Below are 17,958 nucleotides of genomic sequence, written 5' to 3' on the forward strand. Positions count from 1 at the left end.
TGGGCCGCCGCTTTTTTACGGTGCCCAGTCTAAGTGCTGCACGGGTCCCTTGTGCAGTGGGCAGTGCGGACCCGGCTCTCACATGAGAGCCGCAGCCCTGCTCTAACAGGCCGGACCGGCAGGAGTGCCGATCCAGGCTTTTTAACACTTTACATGTCGCGGGCAATGGCGCAGGCAGCATGTAAAGTGCTGACAGAGGGAGCAGACTCCCTCTGTCTCCCATCGGCACCCCGCAAATGTGATCGCGGGGTGCCGATGTGTTAATGGTTCAATTTATTTTTATTGAAAACCATGTAAACTTAGACATAAGTGGTGCCGATGTGTTTAAAGGCTACCTGGCATCTGTTGTAGGCCCTGGTCCAGGCTGTAGTAATTTCCAGCAGGCCATTGGAATAGCATTGCCATTAAAATGCAATACACTATAAGGATAATACACTGCATTTTAAAAGCAATCAAAATACTGTCTGTTATAGTCCCCTTGTGGGACTATTAAGTGGTAAAAAAAGAAACACATTTATTAAATAAAAACAATTTCCATAAAAAAAAAACAACGCTTTTTTTCCATTGAAAATACACTTTTCAATGAAAAAAAAAATTGCAAAAAAAAAAATCTCCCCCATATGTTTGGTATTGCCGCGTCTGTAACGACCCGGAATACATAAATATCACATAAATTATCTCTATAGTAAAACCCAGAAAAAAAAAAAAAAGACAGAATTGCTCATTTATTCCTAGTTGCCACAGAAAAAAACTTAATAACAAGCGACCAAAAAGCGCCATTTACTCGAAAATGATACCAATAAAAAATACAAGTCGTCCCGCAAAAATCAAGCCCTCACACAACTCCATATAAAAAAATATAAAAAAAAAAGTTATGGGTTTTGGGATGCAGCAATGCAAAAAACATTTATATTTTTAGTAAGTAAAACGTAACGTAATTTTAAGTAGTAAAACGTAACAAAAACTATATGTATTTGGTATCACTGTAATCATACTGACCCAGAGAATAAAGATATTATGTTATTTATACCGAAAAATGAACGCTTGGTCATAAAGGCCCAAACATACTTGGTCACTAAGGGGTTAATTTATTCCATCAACAGTCTAAGGACATATTATGGGAAACTGAGTGTGTATGGACATACGGTACAGTATAAGTTAGCAATCTGCAGTCATCTGGATCAGCACTATTCATGTAATACTGCACTGAATTGGGCTTGGGACCTGATACATTCACGTTAAGGGTCCATTCACACGTCCGCAATTCTGTTCCGCATTTCTATGGGTCCGCAATTCCGTTGCCGAAAAAAATAGAACATGTCCTATTCTTGTCCTCAATTGCGGACAAGATTAGGCATTTTCTATTAAGTGCTGGCGATGTGCGGTCCGCAAAATGCGAAACACACACACATCGCCGATGTCCGTGTTTTGCGGATCCGCAAAACACGCACGGACGTGTGAATGGACCCTAAGTCATTTAAACCTCATTTATGTTTTATGATCCAGAAGAATCCAGTATGTCGACATGGTTACAGAGTGCAGACAGTCGTAGCCATGTGAAAACCATGGGCAAATTTATAATGTACAGCAATCTGTACTTCCATTCCCATTAATATTCAGGAATGAGCGCTGTACAACAGTAACATGAACCGGATAGGATTCTAATATCAGTCAATATCTTCAAGTCTAGTAACATAGACTTACTGTGCACTATGATATAGTGTTATAATATAATAACGGTAGGCATATAGCCATGTACGTCCATAATTCACATTAGGGGGCAGATTTTATTAATACTTCGGATAAAATTGGACCAAACAGGCAAAAACTGCAAAAGATTTATCACTATGTGCACCTGGTGTGAGACATTTGGCACAACTTTCTAGACACGTTTCACAATTTTCTTTCTTAATGCTGCATGCCCTAAATAAACCGAACACGTGTTAAATCTTATGCATGTTAAAACTGTCGAGGGAAGAGTAAAAAAATGTCTAAAAACACATAATAAAGTTAGTGCACACCATGTATGCCATATTTCTAGCAAAATGTGTGCAAGAATTCACCTTTTCTTGGATAGTAAATCTCCCATTTGTCTTGCTCCCACTAATGAAACATTGGGCCATTCGAGACCCTAATAACTACAATCACTAGGTCATCTGTAGCCCTGCTTTCAGAACATGCAGCTGCCAATCCAAATAGGAAACCTGAACCAAAACTCTTAGGCCCCTTTCCGTGCGGGTGCAATGCGTGAGGTGACGTCAGCGCAGGTCCCGATGAATGAAGATAGAAGATCCTTCTATCTTCATTCAGCAGGACCTGCGCTGACTTCACCGTGGTGAGCGCGATTACGTCAAAGGTCCTTTTGCAGGTCCTGAAAGAAGAAGAAAGAAGACGATGCCGGCTGCGCGAACAAGTCGATGAGTTATGTTTTAATTATTTGTTAACCCTCAATTGACATTAGACTTTGCATTCTGTATTAAGAATGCTATTATTTTCCCTTATAACCATGTTATAAGGGAAAATAATAAAATCTACAGAACACCGAACCCGAACTTCAGTGAAGAAGTCCGGGTTCGGGTCTTGGCACCACATTCAGTTTTTTCTCACGCGCGTGCAAAACGCACTGCACTTGCGCGGAAAAAACTGAACATTGCAACGCAATCACAGAAAAAAAAACTGACTGCGATTGCATGCCTACGCGCGGGGGTTTCCCGCAATGCACCCTGAACGCATCTGGCCCTCACCTGCGACTCCCGTGTGAAGGGGGCCTTAGGCTCCTTTCACACGAGCGTGACGGATTGGCTCCGGATGCGTTCAGTGAAACTTGCACCATTTTGCAAGCAAGTTCAGTCAGTTTTGTCTGCACTTGCTTCCGGATACAATGCGTTTTTCACTGGAGCCCCATTCACTTCTAAATATAGAACATGCTGCGATTCTCACATAACGCAGAAGTGACGGATTAGGTCCGGATGCGTTCAGTGAAACTCTCACCATTTTGCAGGCAAGTTCAATCAGTTTTGTCTGCGATTGCGTTCAGGTGCAATGCGTTTTGATGCGTTTTTCACGTGCGTGAAAAAAAACTGAAGGTTTACAAACAACATCTCTTAGCAAGCATCAGTGAAAAACGCATCGCACCCATACTTGCTTCCGGATGCAATGCGATTTTCACGCAGCCCCATTCACTTCTATGGGGCCAGGGCTGCGCGAAAAACGCTGAATATAGAACATGCAGCAATTTTCATGCAACGCAGAAGTTATGCGTGAAAAACAACGCTCATGTACACAGACACATTGAAATGAATGTTCACGTCACGCATTGCACCCGCACGGAAAACTCGCTCATGTGAAAGGGGCCTTAGGGTCCATTCACACGTCCGTAAGTGTTTTGCGGATCCGCAAAACACGGACACCTGCAATGTGCGATCCGCAAGTTGCAGATCCGCACATCACAGACACTATAATAGAAAATGCCTTTTCTGGTCCGCAATTGCGGACAAGAATAGGACATGTTCTATTATTTTCAGGAACGAAATTGCGGATCCCGAAAAAACGGATGCGGATCCCGAAAATGCGGATGCGGATCCAGGAAATGTGGATTTGCATCCGTTCCAGCCCCATTGAAAGTGAATGGGTCCGCAAATTGCGGAACGTATGCGGATCCAAATTACGGACGTGTGAATGGACCCTTAAAGGGGTTGTTCACCTTTATGACCTTTTGCACAGACGCTACAGCGTGACCAGGCCCGCAATCACACTTACCTGATCTCCGACACTGGGCTCTGGCTCCATTGCTGCCCCACTGACTCAGAAGGTCCTGGTTCTCCCCGCGTGAACACCCGGAAACCGCTGCAGCCAATGACTAGCCGCAGTGTCACCCATGCATCACGTGACCCACTGACAAGGTGAATCCTTTTAGGTTGTCCCCACACTTTCAATAGCTTGTTCCCCCAAAAGTTGTTATTATTAGGGAACTTTTCATACATGCGAACATATGGTTCGGTCGAGTGTGCATGCGTTTTCAATGGAGAATGGGGCATGAGTCACTGGCAGACAACACTGGTAACCACTTTTCCTTGGCCAACCTAAGTCTTATGTGTATGGCCAGCTTTTATACCACTAAACATGGATCTACTGTAATATGGCAACTGATTAATTTTTACAATGGAAAAAGATGAATCAATGGGTAGTGTATAATCAGTGAAAAAGTGGGACCTAAGCTTCCTACAATACCTATGCAATTGATACAACAAATGTTAATCTTCTCAAAAAATTAAAACATAAACCATAAAAAAGCAACACATCGTAAAAAGTAATCAAGTAATCCCTACAACAATAAGTCATCAGCTGCGGTTTAGAAATGTTGAAGATGATTTACCATGGATCCGAATGGCTTTTTCCGTTCAAATGAAAGGTACTAAATATAAAAAACTAATAAATAATATAACTACCATCAGATGAAGACTGATCAGCGACTCTTTCGAAGTACGAGGTCAGGAAACACTTCTCCATGCTTACTGTACATTTCTAGACAAAGCGTTTCCATGTGAACTGAAATCTAGATCTCGGCTTATCAGTATGCGCATACTGTAACTGTAATAACTGCAAGGAACATTAATCATACTAAACTACGTAACAAAATCCATGGCTGAAGATTAGTGTGGAAACTATGAGAAATCTGTTCTGCATGATTGGAAGAGCCGCTTTAACGGATGAGACGAGCACAAACTGGCTGCGCAGGGTAAAGCGTAAAGGAAAAAGCCGCCCTGGACAGGACACGCTTTCTCAGCTTGGGCTTCTTGTCTGAGGTCATTATGCCCAGTCTCTACATTTGGGGGTATTTGTCTACTTGGAAATACCATTCTCTCACTGAATAACAGGGTTCCACAGGATTTATGCGATACGATTTGCTACGTGCAGATCTTGCTGCTGGTTTTCGTCCTGTGGATTTGAGAATGCCCCACATGTCCTGAAATCCTCAGCGGGAAAATCGGCTTCATGGGAATAGGGTTTCAAGTGACCTTGTCACATGTACTGTACCTTGTTGCAGATTTTAGGAATTTTTGAAATGGCAAACTTACAAGAGATCGGCTCCTTCTGAACATAAGCCTAAGGCTACATTCACACGTCAGTATTTTTCTATATCCCGATTTTCGGTCCGTTTTTTGCGGATCCGTTGTTCCTGAAAATGTTTCCGTATGTCATCCGTTTTTTGCGGATCCGCAAAAAACGGAAACATGTATAAATTTCAATAAGCAAATAAAGTTGTTTGGATTTCTTTGAAAAAAAATAAAAAAAATTTATGTAATTTCCAGGAACGGAATCCGCATAAAACGGATGACATACGTAATGACATCCGAATGTCTTCCGTTTTTTGCGGATCCATTGAATTTGTATTGTACCAGGATCCGAAATTTGCGGAAAAGAATAGGACATGTTTTATATTTAAACGGACATGCGGAACGGAACAACGGAAACGGACAGCACACATTGTGCTGTCCGTTTTTTTCCAGGACCCATTGAAAATGAATAAGTCCAGATCTGGTCCAGATCTGTTCAGCAAAAAACGGAACAGATCAGGAAAGAAAAAACGGACGTGTGAATGGACCCTAAGAATGTTTTATTGTGGCCTGAAACTGTGTACCACCCGAGCTGTACATTGGAGACCGCAATGTACGTGCACCTTCTGTGTGGCCTGTGCTAACGGATGCAGACACATACAACTTGAATAGATCCGCGATCTGCCCACACCGCAAAAAAAAAAATAGAGCATGTTCTATATTTTTGCAGTGCAGAGGCACGGACTGAAATGCCACAGAAGCGCGCTCCGTAGTGCTTCCGTGGCCTTCCACTCCGTGCCTCCGCACTGCATATTCCAGACCTGGATTGCAAGCATGGCCGGCGCTGATGGATTCTAGGGTGGTCTCAATACGGAAACGAGCCGTGTATAATGTGATGGAAAAATGAATCCAACCAGCAAAGGAGGCAATATGGGAAATCACAACACATTAGTAAGTGCCTTGTATTAACTTCATAATAAATGCTGTTTGTTGAAGAGAGACCACCCTTTTAATGCCTGTATGGTAGTATTTCCCTAATTTTATTTTGGGCTTACCTTATACTCACCAATTTCTTCTGGGAAAGAAAATAAATCATGAACACCTCTTTCATCTGTGCCATTTTCTATGGTGCTGGTCCGGTTCTCGTGCCGCTGCTATCTACATATTGCAGCTGGGACATGCCGGTATACAGCGCGTGACCGCTGCTGCCAATCAGTGTCTACAGGGAGTGGCTGCAGCAGTCATGTTCTATATACCTGTACTTCACAAGCAGCGACAGGAGGACCACACCAGCACCACAAAGAACTGAGCTGAAGAAAGGGGTGAGTATAAGATGATTCTTTATTTCAGGCTATTACCTTTGTACAACCCCTTTAACATTTTTGGGATTCTACAACGCACATATAACAGGTTTACCTCTTTGACAATGCTGCTCGCTTCATCTCCACTGAAAGTGTTCTGCAATGATAAAAAAGAAAGTGCTGAATTTAAGGTATGAAAAAAATCAGGTGGCGTATCATGACGAATTTCTCATGTACAAAGCAGGTTTTACAATCTGATGCGAAATCCCGCAGTCGCGTGGTTTCTGCCTCCCATTTATTTCAATGGGAGGCAGCACTAAGGATTGTGGAGTGATGGTTTAAAGCCACGGCAAGAATGGACATAATCCTTCTCGGCGCGGCGGCCGCTCTGTGATCATCAGCACTGCTTCCCATTGAAATGAATGGGAGGCAGAAACCACGCAGCCACCAGAGACATTTCAGCGCAGGTGTCTGTGCCAAAGTTCCATGATAAAAGACACAGAAAATTTGATGGCAGTTTTGTTACACGGGCCACCATTCTTTCTGTTGAAGCGATGGAAACCATGATGGAACCCAGACAGACCCCATTATGGGTCAGTGGAGTATATCAGCTGTGGGTGGCATCCGTTGTGCAAAGCATCCAGAACAGTAATGTGGCTCCTGCTAATAATCAAAGCCACAATGTAGATTTGACCAGAAACTATTATCACAGCCAGCTTAAAGGGGCTTTCTGGGAATTAAATATTGATGACCAATGCTCATGATACTGTAGGTCAGGGATCAGCAACCAGAAACTACAACTCCCAACCTGCTCTTTCCACTTGTGTTTGAGTTTAAAGAGCAGCCAAGCAAGTGTGCATGATGGGAGATGTCATTTCACAACACCTGGAGCTCCGGAGGTTGCTGACCCCTGCTGTAGGTCATCGATATCAGATGAGTGGGGGGTCTGCAGCCTCTTCACAGCATACTAAAAACAGCAGCATAGGTAGAATAGCAGCTGTGCTTGGTACTCCAGCTCAATCCCAAGACCGATGGACAGGACATCACTAACAGCGCTAATTTAAAGGGGTATTCCCATCACAGACAATGGGGGCATATTGCTAGGATATACCCCCATTGTCTGATAGGTGCGGGTCCCACCTCTGGGACCAGCACCTACAACGAGAACCAAGCGGGTTGAGCTGTGGCTGGAGGACCCTGGATTTCCCAGGGTCCGTCCACCACCAAGCGCTGCTCCCATTCATTTCTATGGGGCAGACGGAAATAGCCGAGCGCTCGGCTATCTTCGGCGGCCCCATAGAAATGAATGGAGGGCGGCTGCGCAGGCGCAGTGCGCCCTCCGTTCGTTTCCACGCTCAGTTCTCATTGCAGGTGCGGGTCCCAGAGGTGGGACCCGCACCTATCAGACAAAGAGAGCATATCCTAGCGATATGCCCCCTTTGTCTGTGATGGGAATACCCCTTTAAGTTTGTAAAACTATAAAGTCTGTATCATGCAAGAGCAGACAGAATCTGAAAAATTGCCTCTTTCGGACTCATCAGCGCTCAGCAGGCTGGCTAATACATTTTGACCGGGTTTAAACATTGAATAAAAAGTTGACAGCATTGTCCAGGGTCAATGAGGACTCTAGTTCACATATCCACTATTCCAGGACCTTCCAAGGGGTTGTACAGGATTATTACGTATTTTCTAAATCCTTCTCCATCCTGCGGCAGTCCCCGTGAAGAGATCCACACTGACTTGCTCCCCGCCGCTCTGTTCTGGCTCTCCGACTACAAGGCTGTCTTCCCTGCATTTCTATTCCCCGCCTGTCAACATCCACATAGATGGGGTCTCAAGCACTGTTGCAGCCAAAGACTGCCCTCAGTGGTGACCCCAAGTGGGCATGTGGCCCGACAGTGAAGTCCTGCTTGGGGACATGTCACTGCTGAGGCCAGTCATTGGCTGTAGCAGTGCTCATGACTCCATCCCTGCAGGAAGTTGATAGATGGGGACCGCGAAGAGAGTCCAGGAGCTAGGAAACCGGTGCAGAGAGGCAAGGAGCCTGTAAGTAATATCTTCTCAGGGAGGCTTGAGAGGGGGGGGGGGGGGGGGGGATTTAAAAAAATAATCCTGAACAGCCCCTTTAATGAGTCCTTTTGGAGTGAGCAGAGGATTGGCACAATACATCAGATACAAGTGGCACTCTAGAGAGTTTTCTACCTTTAGGAGGGAAACCATTTGACCAGTCATTCTAGGAAGCACTTCTTTTATTTATTTTTTGGATCTTGCTTGAGAATAAAATAACTTTGAACCATAATTTTTCGGTCTCCACAAACTTCAACGTGGAAGACACAATCAAATAGAAGACATTCTGAAAAGTAGCTACGTGTATTGCTCCAACGGACAAAACAGACTCTGTGTGCGCTATAAAATATGCAAATAAAACGGCTCAATGTGAATAAGCCCTAATGAAACACAGTATGGGAGTGACCTTGGCTAAAGACTCAAGGACATTTGTCGTTGAATTTGTCAATTCTGAATTTATCCAACAGAACTGGGACTTTATCATTTGCAAGTATTTCCACATGATGGTCATGCAGACGCCCTGGGCAACAGATGTTTCTTGGAAAATCACTTGGTTAAAATATTATCAGCGAGACTAAGAACCAGAGTAAGAAATAAACTGGGAGGTAGACACAGACCTAAACATACAAACCACTTAATGGACAGAGTCAGAATAATAAAGAGAATAAATGATTCCACTAAAATAGATACTGCCATACAGTATACAACAGTGATGCCATTATACTGTACAGAACAACACTGTCACTACAGTACACAGATAACATGGCCATATAATGGCAGCATTATTACTGTGCTACTGTTAATAGCCCCTCATGGCCAGCAGAGTGCCCCCATCAACAAATCTGTCAGGAGAGTGCCCCCCATAAAAAACTGTTCCAGAAAGTAGTATTACTGTATCTGGAGTGATCTAGGGCAATAAAGGGTACATCCCTGGTGGTCTAAAGTAGTAATGGGGTAAAAGGTCAGTAAAATTTAGATCCTTTACTTTCCTAAATACATCCAGAGGAAAGAAGGTTTGTACAGAAACATAGAAGAGGATTCTTTACGGTAAGAGCAGTGAGACTATGGAACTCTCTGCCTGAGGAGGTGGTGACTGTGAGTACAATAAAGGAATTCAAGAGGGGCCTGGATGTATTTCTGGAGTGTAATAATATTACAGGCTATAGCTACTAGAGAGGGGTCGTCGATCCAGGGAGTTATTCTGATTGCATGATTGGAGTCGGGAAGGAATTTTTCCCCTAATATTAGGAATATTGGCTTCTACCTCACAAGGTTTTTTGTTTTTTTTGCCTTTCTATGGATCAACTTGCAGGATAACAGGCTGAACTGGATGGACGTCTTTTTTTCAGCCTTATAAACTATGTTACTATGTTAAAATTATGTGTGGCTGCAAGGACCTAAGGATATTCTATATCTTTGCTTCAGGTATTCTATAGAGGCTATTCCTACAATTGCAATCCTGACAAACAGTAATAAACGTAAAATGCGGGAAAACAACTAGAGTTGATATTGGTAAGTTTCTACTGACTCCAGAGCACTGATATTAAAGGGGTTTTCCGAGATTCTGATATTGATGACCTGTCCTCTGGACATGTGCATTCAAAAGTATATCCTACTATTCAATGTCTCAGTACTTTTTGCACAACTTGCTGTTCTCTAACAAGGAGCTTAACGGCAAAATCCACAAAAAGGTGTTTGATCCTTTCAAATAAACAGATTTCCAGCACGAAGGAGATAAAATCATGACTAAGCGGCGGCTGGCTCGAAACATGTCGGTCTGACCAGGGACATGGAGGGACCTTTTTCACTGCACCGCGTGTACGTTTGGAATATTCAATAAAGAACATGCAAGATTTTGTCTCCTTCGTGCTGGAAATCTGTTTATTTCAATGAAGTTAACGTTAAGCTGACCTGGCTTTTCCGTTGCACGACTGAATTGGTGAGCTGGATTTCTACTCCTTTATACAAGGTGTTTGATCCATGAATCGCCTTATAAATTTCCTGGTTCAATTAGAATTGGTATTTAAACAGTCCTCCTCATCATGCTGTTCACATTTTGACATCATGAGACCAAGGCTACTTTCACACTTGCGTTTGGTGCGGATCCGTCATGGATCTGCACAAACGCATCCGATCAGATAATACAACTGCATGCATCCGTTCAGAACAGATCCGTTTGTATTATCTTTAACATAGCCAAAACGGATCCGTCTTGGACCAATTGTGAGAGCCCTGAACGGATCTCACAAACGGAAACCAAAACGCCAGTGTGAAAGTAGCCCAAGACGACACCTAACAATTGATCAACAGTACCTTGCCATTGCGAGTCTTTAAGCAGCATTTTCTCAGCTTAGAGAGTCACAGAAAGGCATAAAAGTGGACATCCTTTGGCCACATCCCACACAGATAACCTCTTCATTGTGAGCAATGTTCAGCGGAACCAGATGATGAATGGCTCCCAACTCCAGGCACATTTAAGGGTGGTGAGAGGCACCCAAGTGTCACGTCAGACCATTCAAAACCGTTTACATCAGTGTGGTCTGCGTGCTAGACGGCCTGCAAGGGTACCTGACCACAGGCGTCATCGTCTTGCATGAGCCAGGAGCATCTACAATGGATGAGGGACCAGTGGGCCTCAGTGCTGTTCACTGATGAAAGTCGATTTACGCTGAGCAGAAATGATGGCCGCCAACGATGTTGGAGACATCAAGGAGAGTACTAGGCATCAGCCACTGTTGTCACCAGACGAGCCTTTGGTGGTGGAGGTGTTACAGTGTGGGCAGGTGTGTCTAGTCAATACAGAACTGGCCTACACTCTGTGAATGGTACAGTGACAAGCCCATACTCTCTGTACCTCAATGACCTGAGGGCCACCCTTCAAGAAAAGTGGGATGCCATGCCTCAGCAGACAATAAGTCGGCTTGTGTACAGCATGAGACGTCGTTGTCAAGCTGTAATTGATGCTCAAGGCCACCTGACAAGTTATTGAGACAATGACATTTTGGTGGGGGTATACCCACCACTGGTGTTGGCTTTTGTTTCAATAAGTTACTTGAGATGAGGAAATCACCATTACAGTCTTCTACTTAAATGTCCTACTTTCATCATTAGTGATGAGCGAACTTTAAGTTTTGAAGTTCGCATTCGGGTGTCGGTTAATGCTGAATGGCGTTATGGATCCCGTGACCACGGACCATAACGCAATTCAAGGACGGAATGCATAACCGAATAACACCAGTCTATGGCCAGCATGACGGATCCGTCAGGTTGCCGTTATGAATTCCGTCCTTGAATTGCACGATGGATTCCGAAACTCACTTAAACCCCGAACCTGCCAAAAGGCAAGTTCTCCCAACTCTATTCATAATATCACTGTAGCGTCAACTTTTAGCGGTTTCCATAAATTTCAAGCCAAATATCCCTAACTTTTTGTGAGCAGTGTATAGATAGTATATGTTATGTATGGTGTATGACAGCAGTTGGCTTTTGCTGATTAGTATATTATGATCAGAGGGTTTCCCTGTGATGCAGATACTCCACAGCCTACGGTCTAGTACAGATACAAAGCACAATAGATAATACATTGCTCATATATGCAGCATTTACCATGCCCTCATACAGACACATGCGATTTCCCCTGCAGCTGGCACACATCGCAGTGCCCCCCGGGGTACAGTACCTCCGCCTTGTGCTGGTGGTCCTCCATGTCGCTCAGCCGCCTCCCCGGTGCACACACATCCCACACTGGGCTCTGGAGGAGTCGCCGTCCCACCCCAGCTTCCTGGATTATTCTCCTTCTGTCATTGTGCGAGGGAGGAGCCACGCTGTGTGCGGAACATTACCAGCTTATTACAGGGCACACACGGTGCTGCCACCTGGTGGCCAGACGGCATCATTACACAAACATACACCGGTTTGTACATTGTCCTAGGAAGGAAACCGTATGCAGCCTCCGCCTAAAGACGTCTGGTTACCGGGGCGGAGCCATCAGTGCGGCTGGAGTGTGTGTGCCACACGGGAGACATGGCACTGCTTGCCAGGCTGAACTGCAGGGAGTACAAGAACTGGATGAAGGCCGGCCACTGCCTGCTGATTCTGCAGAGCCGCCTGCAGGGCTACATAGACGGGGAGATGCAGAGGTTTCACCAGCAGCTGGGCATCAGGGCGCCCAGACAGAGGAGGAGATGTCAGTGCCGTGCCAGAGGGAAGCAGGTGAGAGGGCAGCAGCAGACACAATGCAAGTCACAAGTCACACTGCAAGCTGCTGATGTGCGTGCAGATAACAGGCAGAAATGGTTTTGTTGCACAGCTTTTCTGAGACTTGTTGCCTGAGGCAGGGACAACATGACAACTTGTCGTACAAGTTGGGCAACAAAAATATATGCGACTTGTCTGCAACTTGCTGTGAAAACACGGCCAAGTCAATACGACTTGTGACCCAAAATCCATCAGGTCTGGATTTTTTGCAACCGTCGGATATCGCGCGGCAACACCATTGACAATCATTAGATCCAATATCGTGAGACACATGTCGCCACGTAGCCCCAGACTTAGGGCTTATGCCATATTGCGATCCGTGGTGTGGATGCGGAGCCATTGACTTGAATGGGTCCGCAGTCCACAAGATACGGCAAAAGATAGTCTTATCCTATGTGGTGCGGAGGAACGGATTGGAAGCCCATGTAGGTGCTTCGCAATGTTTCCGTCGCCCACGGAAGCGTTTTGTAGCGTTTCCGTGGGCTTTTTGCGGTTTGCAGCACAGTGCATGAGCCCTAACGGTGATGTGAACTCTCCTTTGGGACTCATGGACAGGCCCTATCTTTTGACAATTATTTAGAAAACCGTTTTGAGTGGCACTGCTGACTTTCCCCTTTCAGTGCTGAAAAAAACGTCACTATTAACGCACTGGAGGTAGTAATGTGCTACCTGATGGCGCTCTGCCCACAGCGGTATAATGACAACCAATGTAGAAAGGATATTCAGGCGGCATTCGCCATTCGGTGCAACTAGCTTTTTTAATCCTCCAAAATGGATCGCTGGGTACATCAGAAGCTGAACACATTGAGAGCTCTGGCTGAATACATCAGGACGCTGAGTACATGTATAAAGCTGGGTACATCAGAGGCTGAACACATTGAGAGCTGTGACTGAATACATCATGGTGCCATATTCAACAATAATTAACTAATTAATAAATAATTGACACAAACCTCTTGTGGATGAAAAGGCCGCGATCTTTATTAAAATCTTGGGGGTTACATAAATCAACCAACTTTAAAATACCGATATAAATACCATTCTATATAAATATTAAAGTCCATTACTGAATTAATTTAAGTCCACCCAGAATTCTGAGCGACTGACCCCCCCCAAAATACAACAAAGACCGCAACAAATATTGCAGGGAGGGCGGGTGGGACGAGCTTTTTCTTGATCTTGACACGGCGACTGAAATCCACAGGTAAGGTGCCTCAATAAATAGGTGACATTCCCACCACAAACCACCGAAAACCAATCAGGAAACTAGATAAAAATAGAAACAGGCCCAGCAACTGGACAGCAACCGATTTAACCAATAGCAACGCTGACCAGCCATCTAATTGTCCAATCCTGAAGCTGTCCAGCATAACACCGGCTCACTTGACATCTGAGGAGAAATAGGTGTGGGGGGGGGTTGGAAACACCACAGAACCAAAATCCATGTTTCAATGGCACCATGAGGGGCAAAGCCCATTCAGGCCATGCCCCTATCTGGACGCTGAGTACATGTATAAAGCTAAGTACATCAATGGCTGGATTCAAAAGCTAAATACAAATGTAATGTGGCTTGGGACGGACTTACATACATGCAGTGGTTGAGGTTCGGCGATGGCCGTTTCGCACGTCAGCACTTCACCTGGCCTTTGGTATAACTGCGCGTCCGCGCCAGTTATTTAAACAGCTCCCACGTCTCACAACTGTGACATCACCGGCTGCGCCGCAGAACTCGACGCCCTCGTGGGACGTCATCCTGGTGCTGTATAGTGTATTAAAACACATTTTTAGGGCTCGTTCACACAAACGTTGTTTGCGTTCCGTATACGGCCGTTTATTGCGTTCTGTATACGGTCTGTATACAGAACCAATCATTTCAATGGGTCAGCAAAAAAAAAAGGGAATGTACTCTGTGAGCATTCCGTTTCCGTATGTCCGCAATTCCGTTCTGCTAGATTTTGAGTCTTGTCCTATTCTATTCCGCAAATCACGGTCCGTGGCTCCATTCAAGTCAATGGGTCCGCAAAAAAAAACGGAACACATACGGAAATGCATCCGTATGTCTTCCGTATCCGTTCCGTTTTTTGCGGAACCATCTATTGAAAATGTTATGCCCAGCCCAATTTTTTCTATGTAATTACTGTATACTGTATAGGCCATACGGAAAAACGGAACCAAAACGTAAACACAACGGAAACAAAAAACTGAACAATTGATCCGGAAAAAACGGGCCGCAAAACACTGAAAAAGCCATACGGTCGTGTGAAAGAGGCCTTAAAAACAACAAATCTCTTTCAGACGTACTGGATGATCAAAGAAACACTTGCCAATCTATTTTGTCATTTAGACCTGACGGACCCATTGCACCCGTGCGCAGTATCCATCTGCTCTCTCTCCTTAATAATTTGCGCTGCCTGTCTCCTCGCTGTGGGAGGTTCTGTACTGTTTCTATACCTGCGAACTTTAGTACATTGACATTTCCATTATGTATAGAGTTGACATGTTCTATTACACGTGGGCATCCCTTGCCTGATCTGATGGATAATATATGTTCCCTAATCCTTTCATTTAGGCTTCATGAAAGCTCATCCCCTAAGCGTCAAGAAGGCGGCTCCTTATGGCCAATTTTTGAGATTGAGGCGTATAAATAAAACAGAGGAGGATTACATAAAGCAGGCCTCAGACTTAAAAAGACGCCTCTAAGGGAGCATTCAAACGACCGTGTTTTTCTTCTGCGTCCGTTCCGCAATTCTTGCGGACAATGCTTGGACCCATTCATTTCTATGGGTCCGCAAAAATTGCGGAATGCCTTTCATTGTCATCCGTGTGCTGTCCATTCCGTGTGTCCGTTCCTTTTATTTTAGAACATGTCCTATACTTGGCCGCAAATTGCGGTCTGTGGCCCTATAGAAAGTCAATGGGTCCGTAAAAAACGGATAGCACACGGAAATGCATCTGTATGTCATCCGTTTTTTGTGGACCCCTGGACTGAAAACATTCTAGGAAACCCCATTACAGTCCCATTTCAGTTTTTTGCGGACCGTGAAAAAATGATGACACACGGAAGCACCATGTCCGTATTATACAGACTTACGGAACGGAAATGGAAAGATAACTGAAGACATATGGAACACACAGTGTAAGGAATCTCAACGTCCCACTTGGTACCCCTGGCACCAAACTTCTAGTATCGGCTTGGTTTGAGTCTTTTTCTGACGTCAGGAGAGCGCTTCACTCAGTAGGGAATAAAAGACACAACAGTGATGTACTGAATGAACACTCTGAGGTCTATATTTAATGCACACAGGTTATATAGAAGGGGCTTTACCCCCTTTATTAGCATATCATCGTAAGTTATGTATTCAACCTATCATATTAACACGTTTTATTCTACAGACAGAAAAAGAGAAACAAAAACGGAACTTCCATATTAGGAATATTGTCCGGGAGTAGTGCCAACTGCCAAAGAGATAAGATTCAGGGTTACAGAGAAAAGAAACTTAACAGCAATCAGATTAACAGCAATCAGAGTTAGTTTCTAACAGAGAAATGAAACTACAGCAAAAAGCAGAATTGGTTTTGACATATATATAAAAAAAAAACATGGATTCCTTTCAAATCCCCTCTTAAGAACCTTCAGTGTATCACACTACATGGTTCTTTCCTTTCTTGTCCTTTTTCTCTCTATATGATATTAGGTAATTCTTATACCCATCTGGGCTTCGATCCTCCTGGGGTACAGTAGTCTGATATAATGACATATTAGAGAGCCCTTTTTTATAGCATTCGTCTCACGCAAGGAATAACACATAATGCTACTACACCTATTACTACAATTACTGTTAGTATGACAATCCCTAGTTGCATGAGACCTTGTTTCCAACTTGTGAACCACCCAAAGTATTGATCCCATGGATTATTTATACCTGAGTTCTTTTTCAGTTCTATTGACAGATCTTCAAGCTTTTTTATAGCTATTGTAACCTTACCAGTGGGACCAGTATTATTTGGTATGTATGTGCAACCAGTGCAGTTTCTAGGTAAAATTTCTCTCAGGGCGAGTGTCAAAAAAAAACTCCCCCGCCCCCCCCCCCCCTCAAAACTGCTCGATGAAATAAGTGTCTCCCCATTGTAAAAAATGTGTCACCACATTGCACGGACGGTCACAGTGACGCACCCAGTGACCCACTGTCCCACAGACTCAGGCTCTCACTCACAGCAGGCTTCTTTCTCATCACTGCTCCAGGCGGGCGGTAACAGGCAGGCTCTGCGGGCGGCGGTGCTCACCTTACTCACTGTACGTCACGCGCCGCGTGACGTACAGTGAGTGAGCACTGCCGCCCGCAGAGCCTGCCTGTGGGGGGACATTATTTTTAATAAGGATCACTATGGAAATTATTTAGAATGGAGGCTGCTGTGGGTGTCATTATAACTGTATAATGTCTGATAGGCCTAGTCCTGAGTTATATTACCCTGCCCTGTATAATAATGTACCCTGATACCCCTTAGTTATATTACCCCAGGGATGGGTACATTATTATACAGGGCATGGGCAGGGTAATATAACTCAGCTCAGGACTAGGCCTATCAGACATTATAGTTATAATGAGTAATGACACCCACAGCAGCCTCCATTCTAAATAATATCCATAGTGATCCTTATTAAACTTAATGTACCCCACAGTGACAGTGGCCCCCATTTTCATGTCTCCCACAGTGGCCCCCGCCCCCATTGTAATTAATTCCCCCCCCCCACAGACCATCACTCGCCTCACAGCAGGCTTCTTTTCAGCATCAGCACTGCTCAGGGGCTCAGGGCGGGCGGTAACAGGCAGGCAGTGGGGCGCTCACTCACTCACTGTACGTCACGTGCCTGCGCCGCCTAGTGGGAGGAGCAGGCGCGTGACGTCAGTAAGTGCCGCCCGCACGTACCGGAGCTGAGTGACTGGACTCGGTAGTACGTACGGGCACTGTCTGAAGAGTGAGAACAGGGCCGGCTCAAGGATCATGTGGGCCCTTGGGCGATAAAGTCTCAGTGGGCCCCCTTACACAGTGGTAACTCTCTGAGTACAGATAATACAGTAGATATCACCTGCAGTCCTATGTAACAGCATAGATAACACAGTCATGGCTATCTGAGTACAGAAAATGTAGTAGTGTTACCTGCAGTCCTATGTAAAACCACAGATAACACTAGTGCAGATAATGTGATAGTGTTACCTGTAGTCCTATGTAAACCACAGATAACACTAGTGTAGATCATGTAGTAGTGTTACCTG

General features: G+C 44.7%; 2 protein-coding genes across 2 annotated transcripts in view; one reads left to right on the plus strand and one right to left on the minus strand.

Annotated features, from left to right (window-relative positions):
* Positions 1 to 12,238, minus strand: part of DYNLT3 (dynein light chain Tctex-type 3) — a 32,547-nt gene extending 20,309 nt beyond the window's left edge. Inside the window, exons 1-2 of the mRNA XM_040423772.1 lie at positions 12,105 to 12,238; positions 6,474 to 6,515 (exon numbers count right to left, since the gene is read on the minus strand). Coding sequence (XP_040279706.1) covers positions 6,474 to 6,515; positions 12,105 to 12,131 — 69 coding nt within the window. The 5' untranslated portion in view covers positions 12,132 to 12,238. The remainder of the gene's footprint in view (positions 1 to 6,473; positions 6,516 to 12,104) is intronic.
* An 80-nt stretch (positions 12,239 to 12,318) lies between these two features.
* C3HXorf38 (chromosome 3 CXorf38 homolog) overlaps positions 12,319 to 17,958 on the plus strand; it is a 55,234-nt gene continuing 49,594 nt past the window's right edge. The window contains exon 1 of the mRNA XM_040423771.1: positions 12,319 to 12,637. Coding sequence (XP_040279705.1) covers positions 12,449 to 12,637 — 189 coding nt within the window. The 5' untranslated portion in view covers positions 12,319 to 12,448. The remainder of the gene's footprint in view (positions 12,638 to 17,958) is intronic.

This window comes from Bufo bufo, chromosome 3, assembly GCF_905171765.1.
Source record: "Bufo bufo chromosome 3, aBufBuf1.1, whole genome shotgun sequence".
Classification (NCBI taxonomy): Eukaryota; Metazoa; Chordata; class Amphibia; order Anura; family Bufonidae; genus Bufo; species Bufo bufo.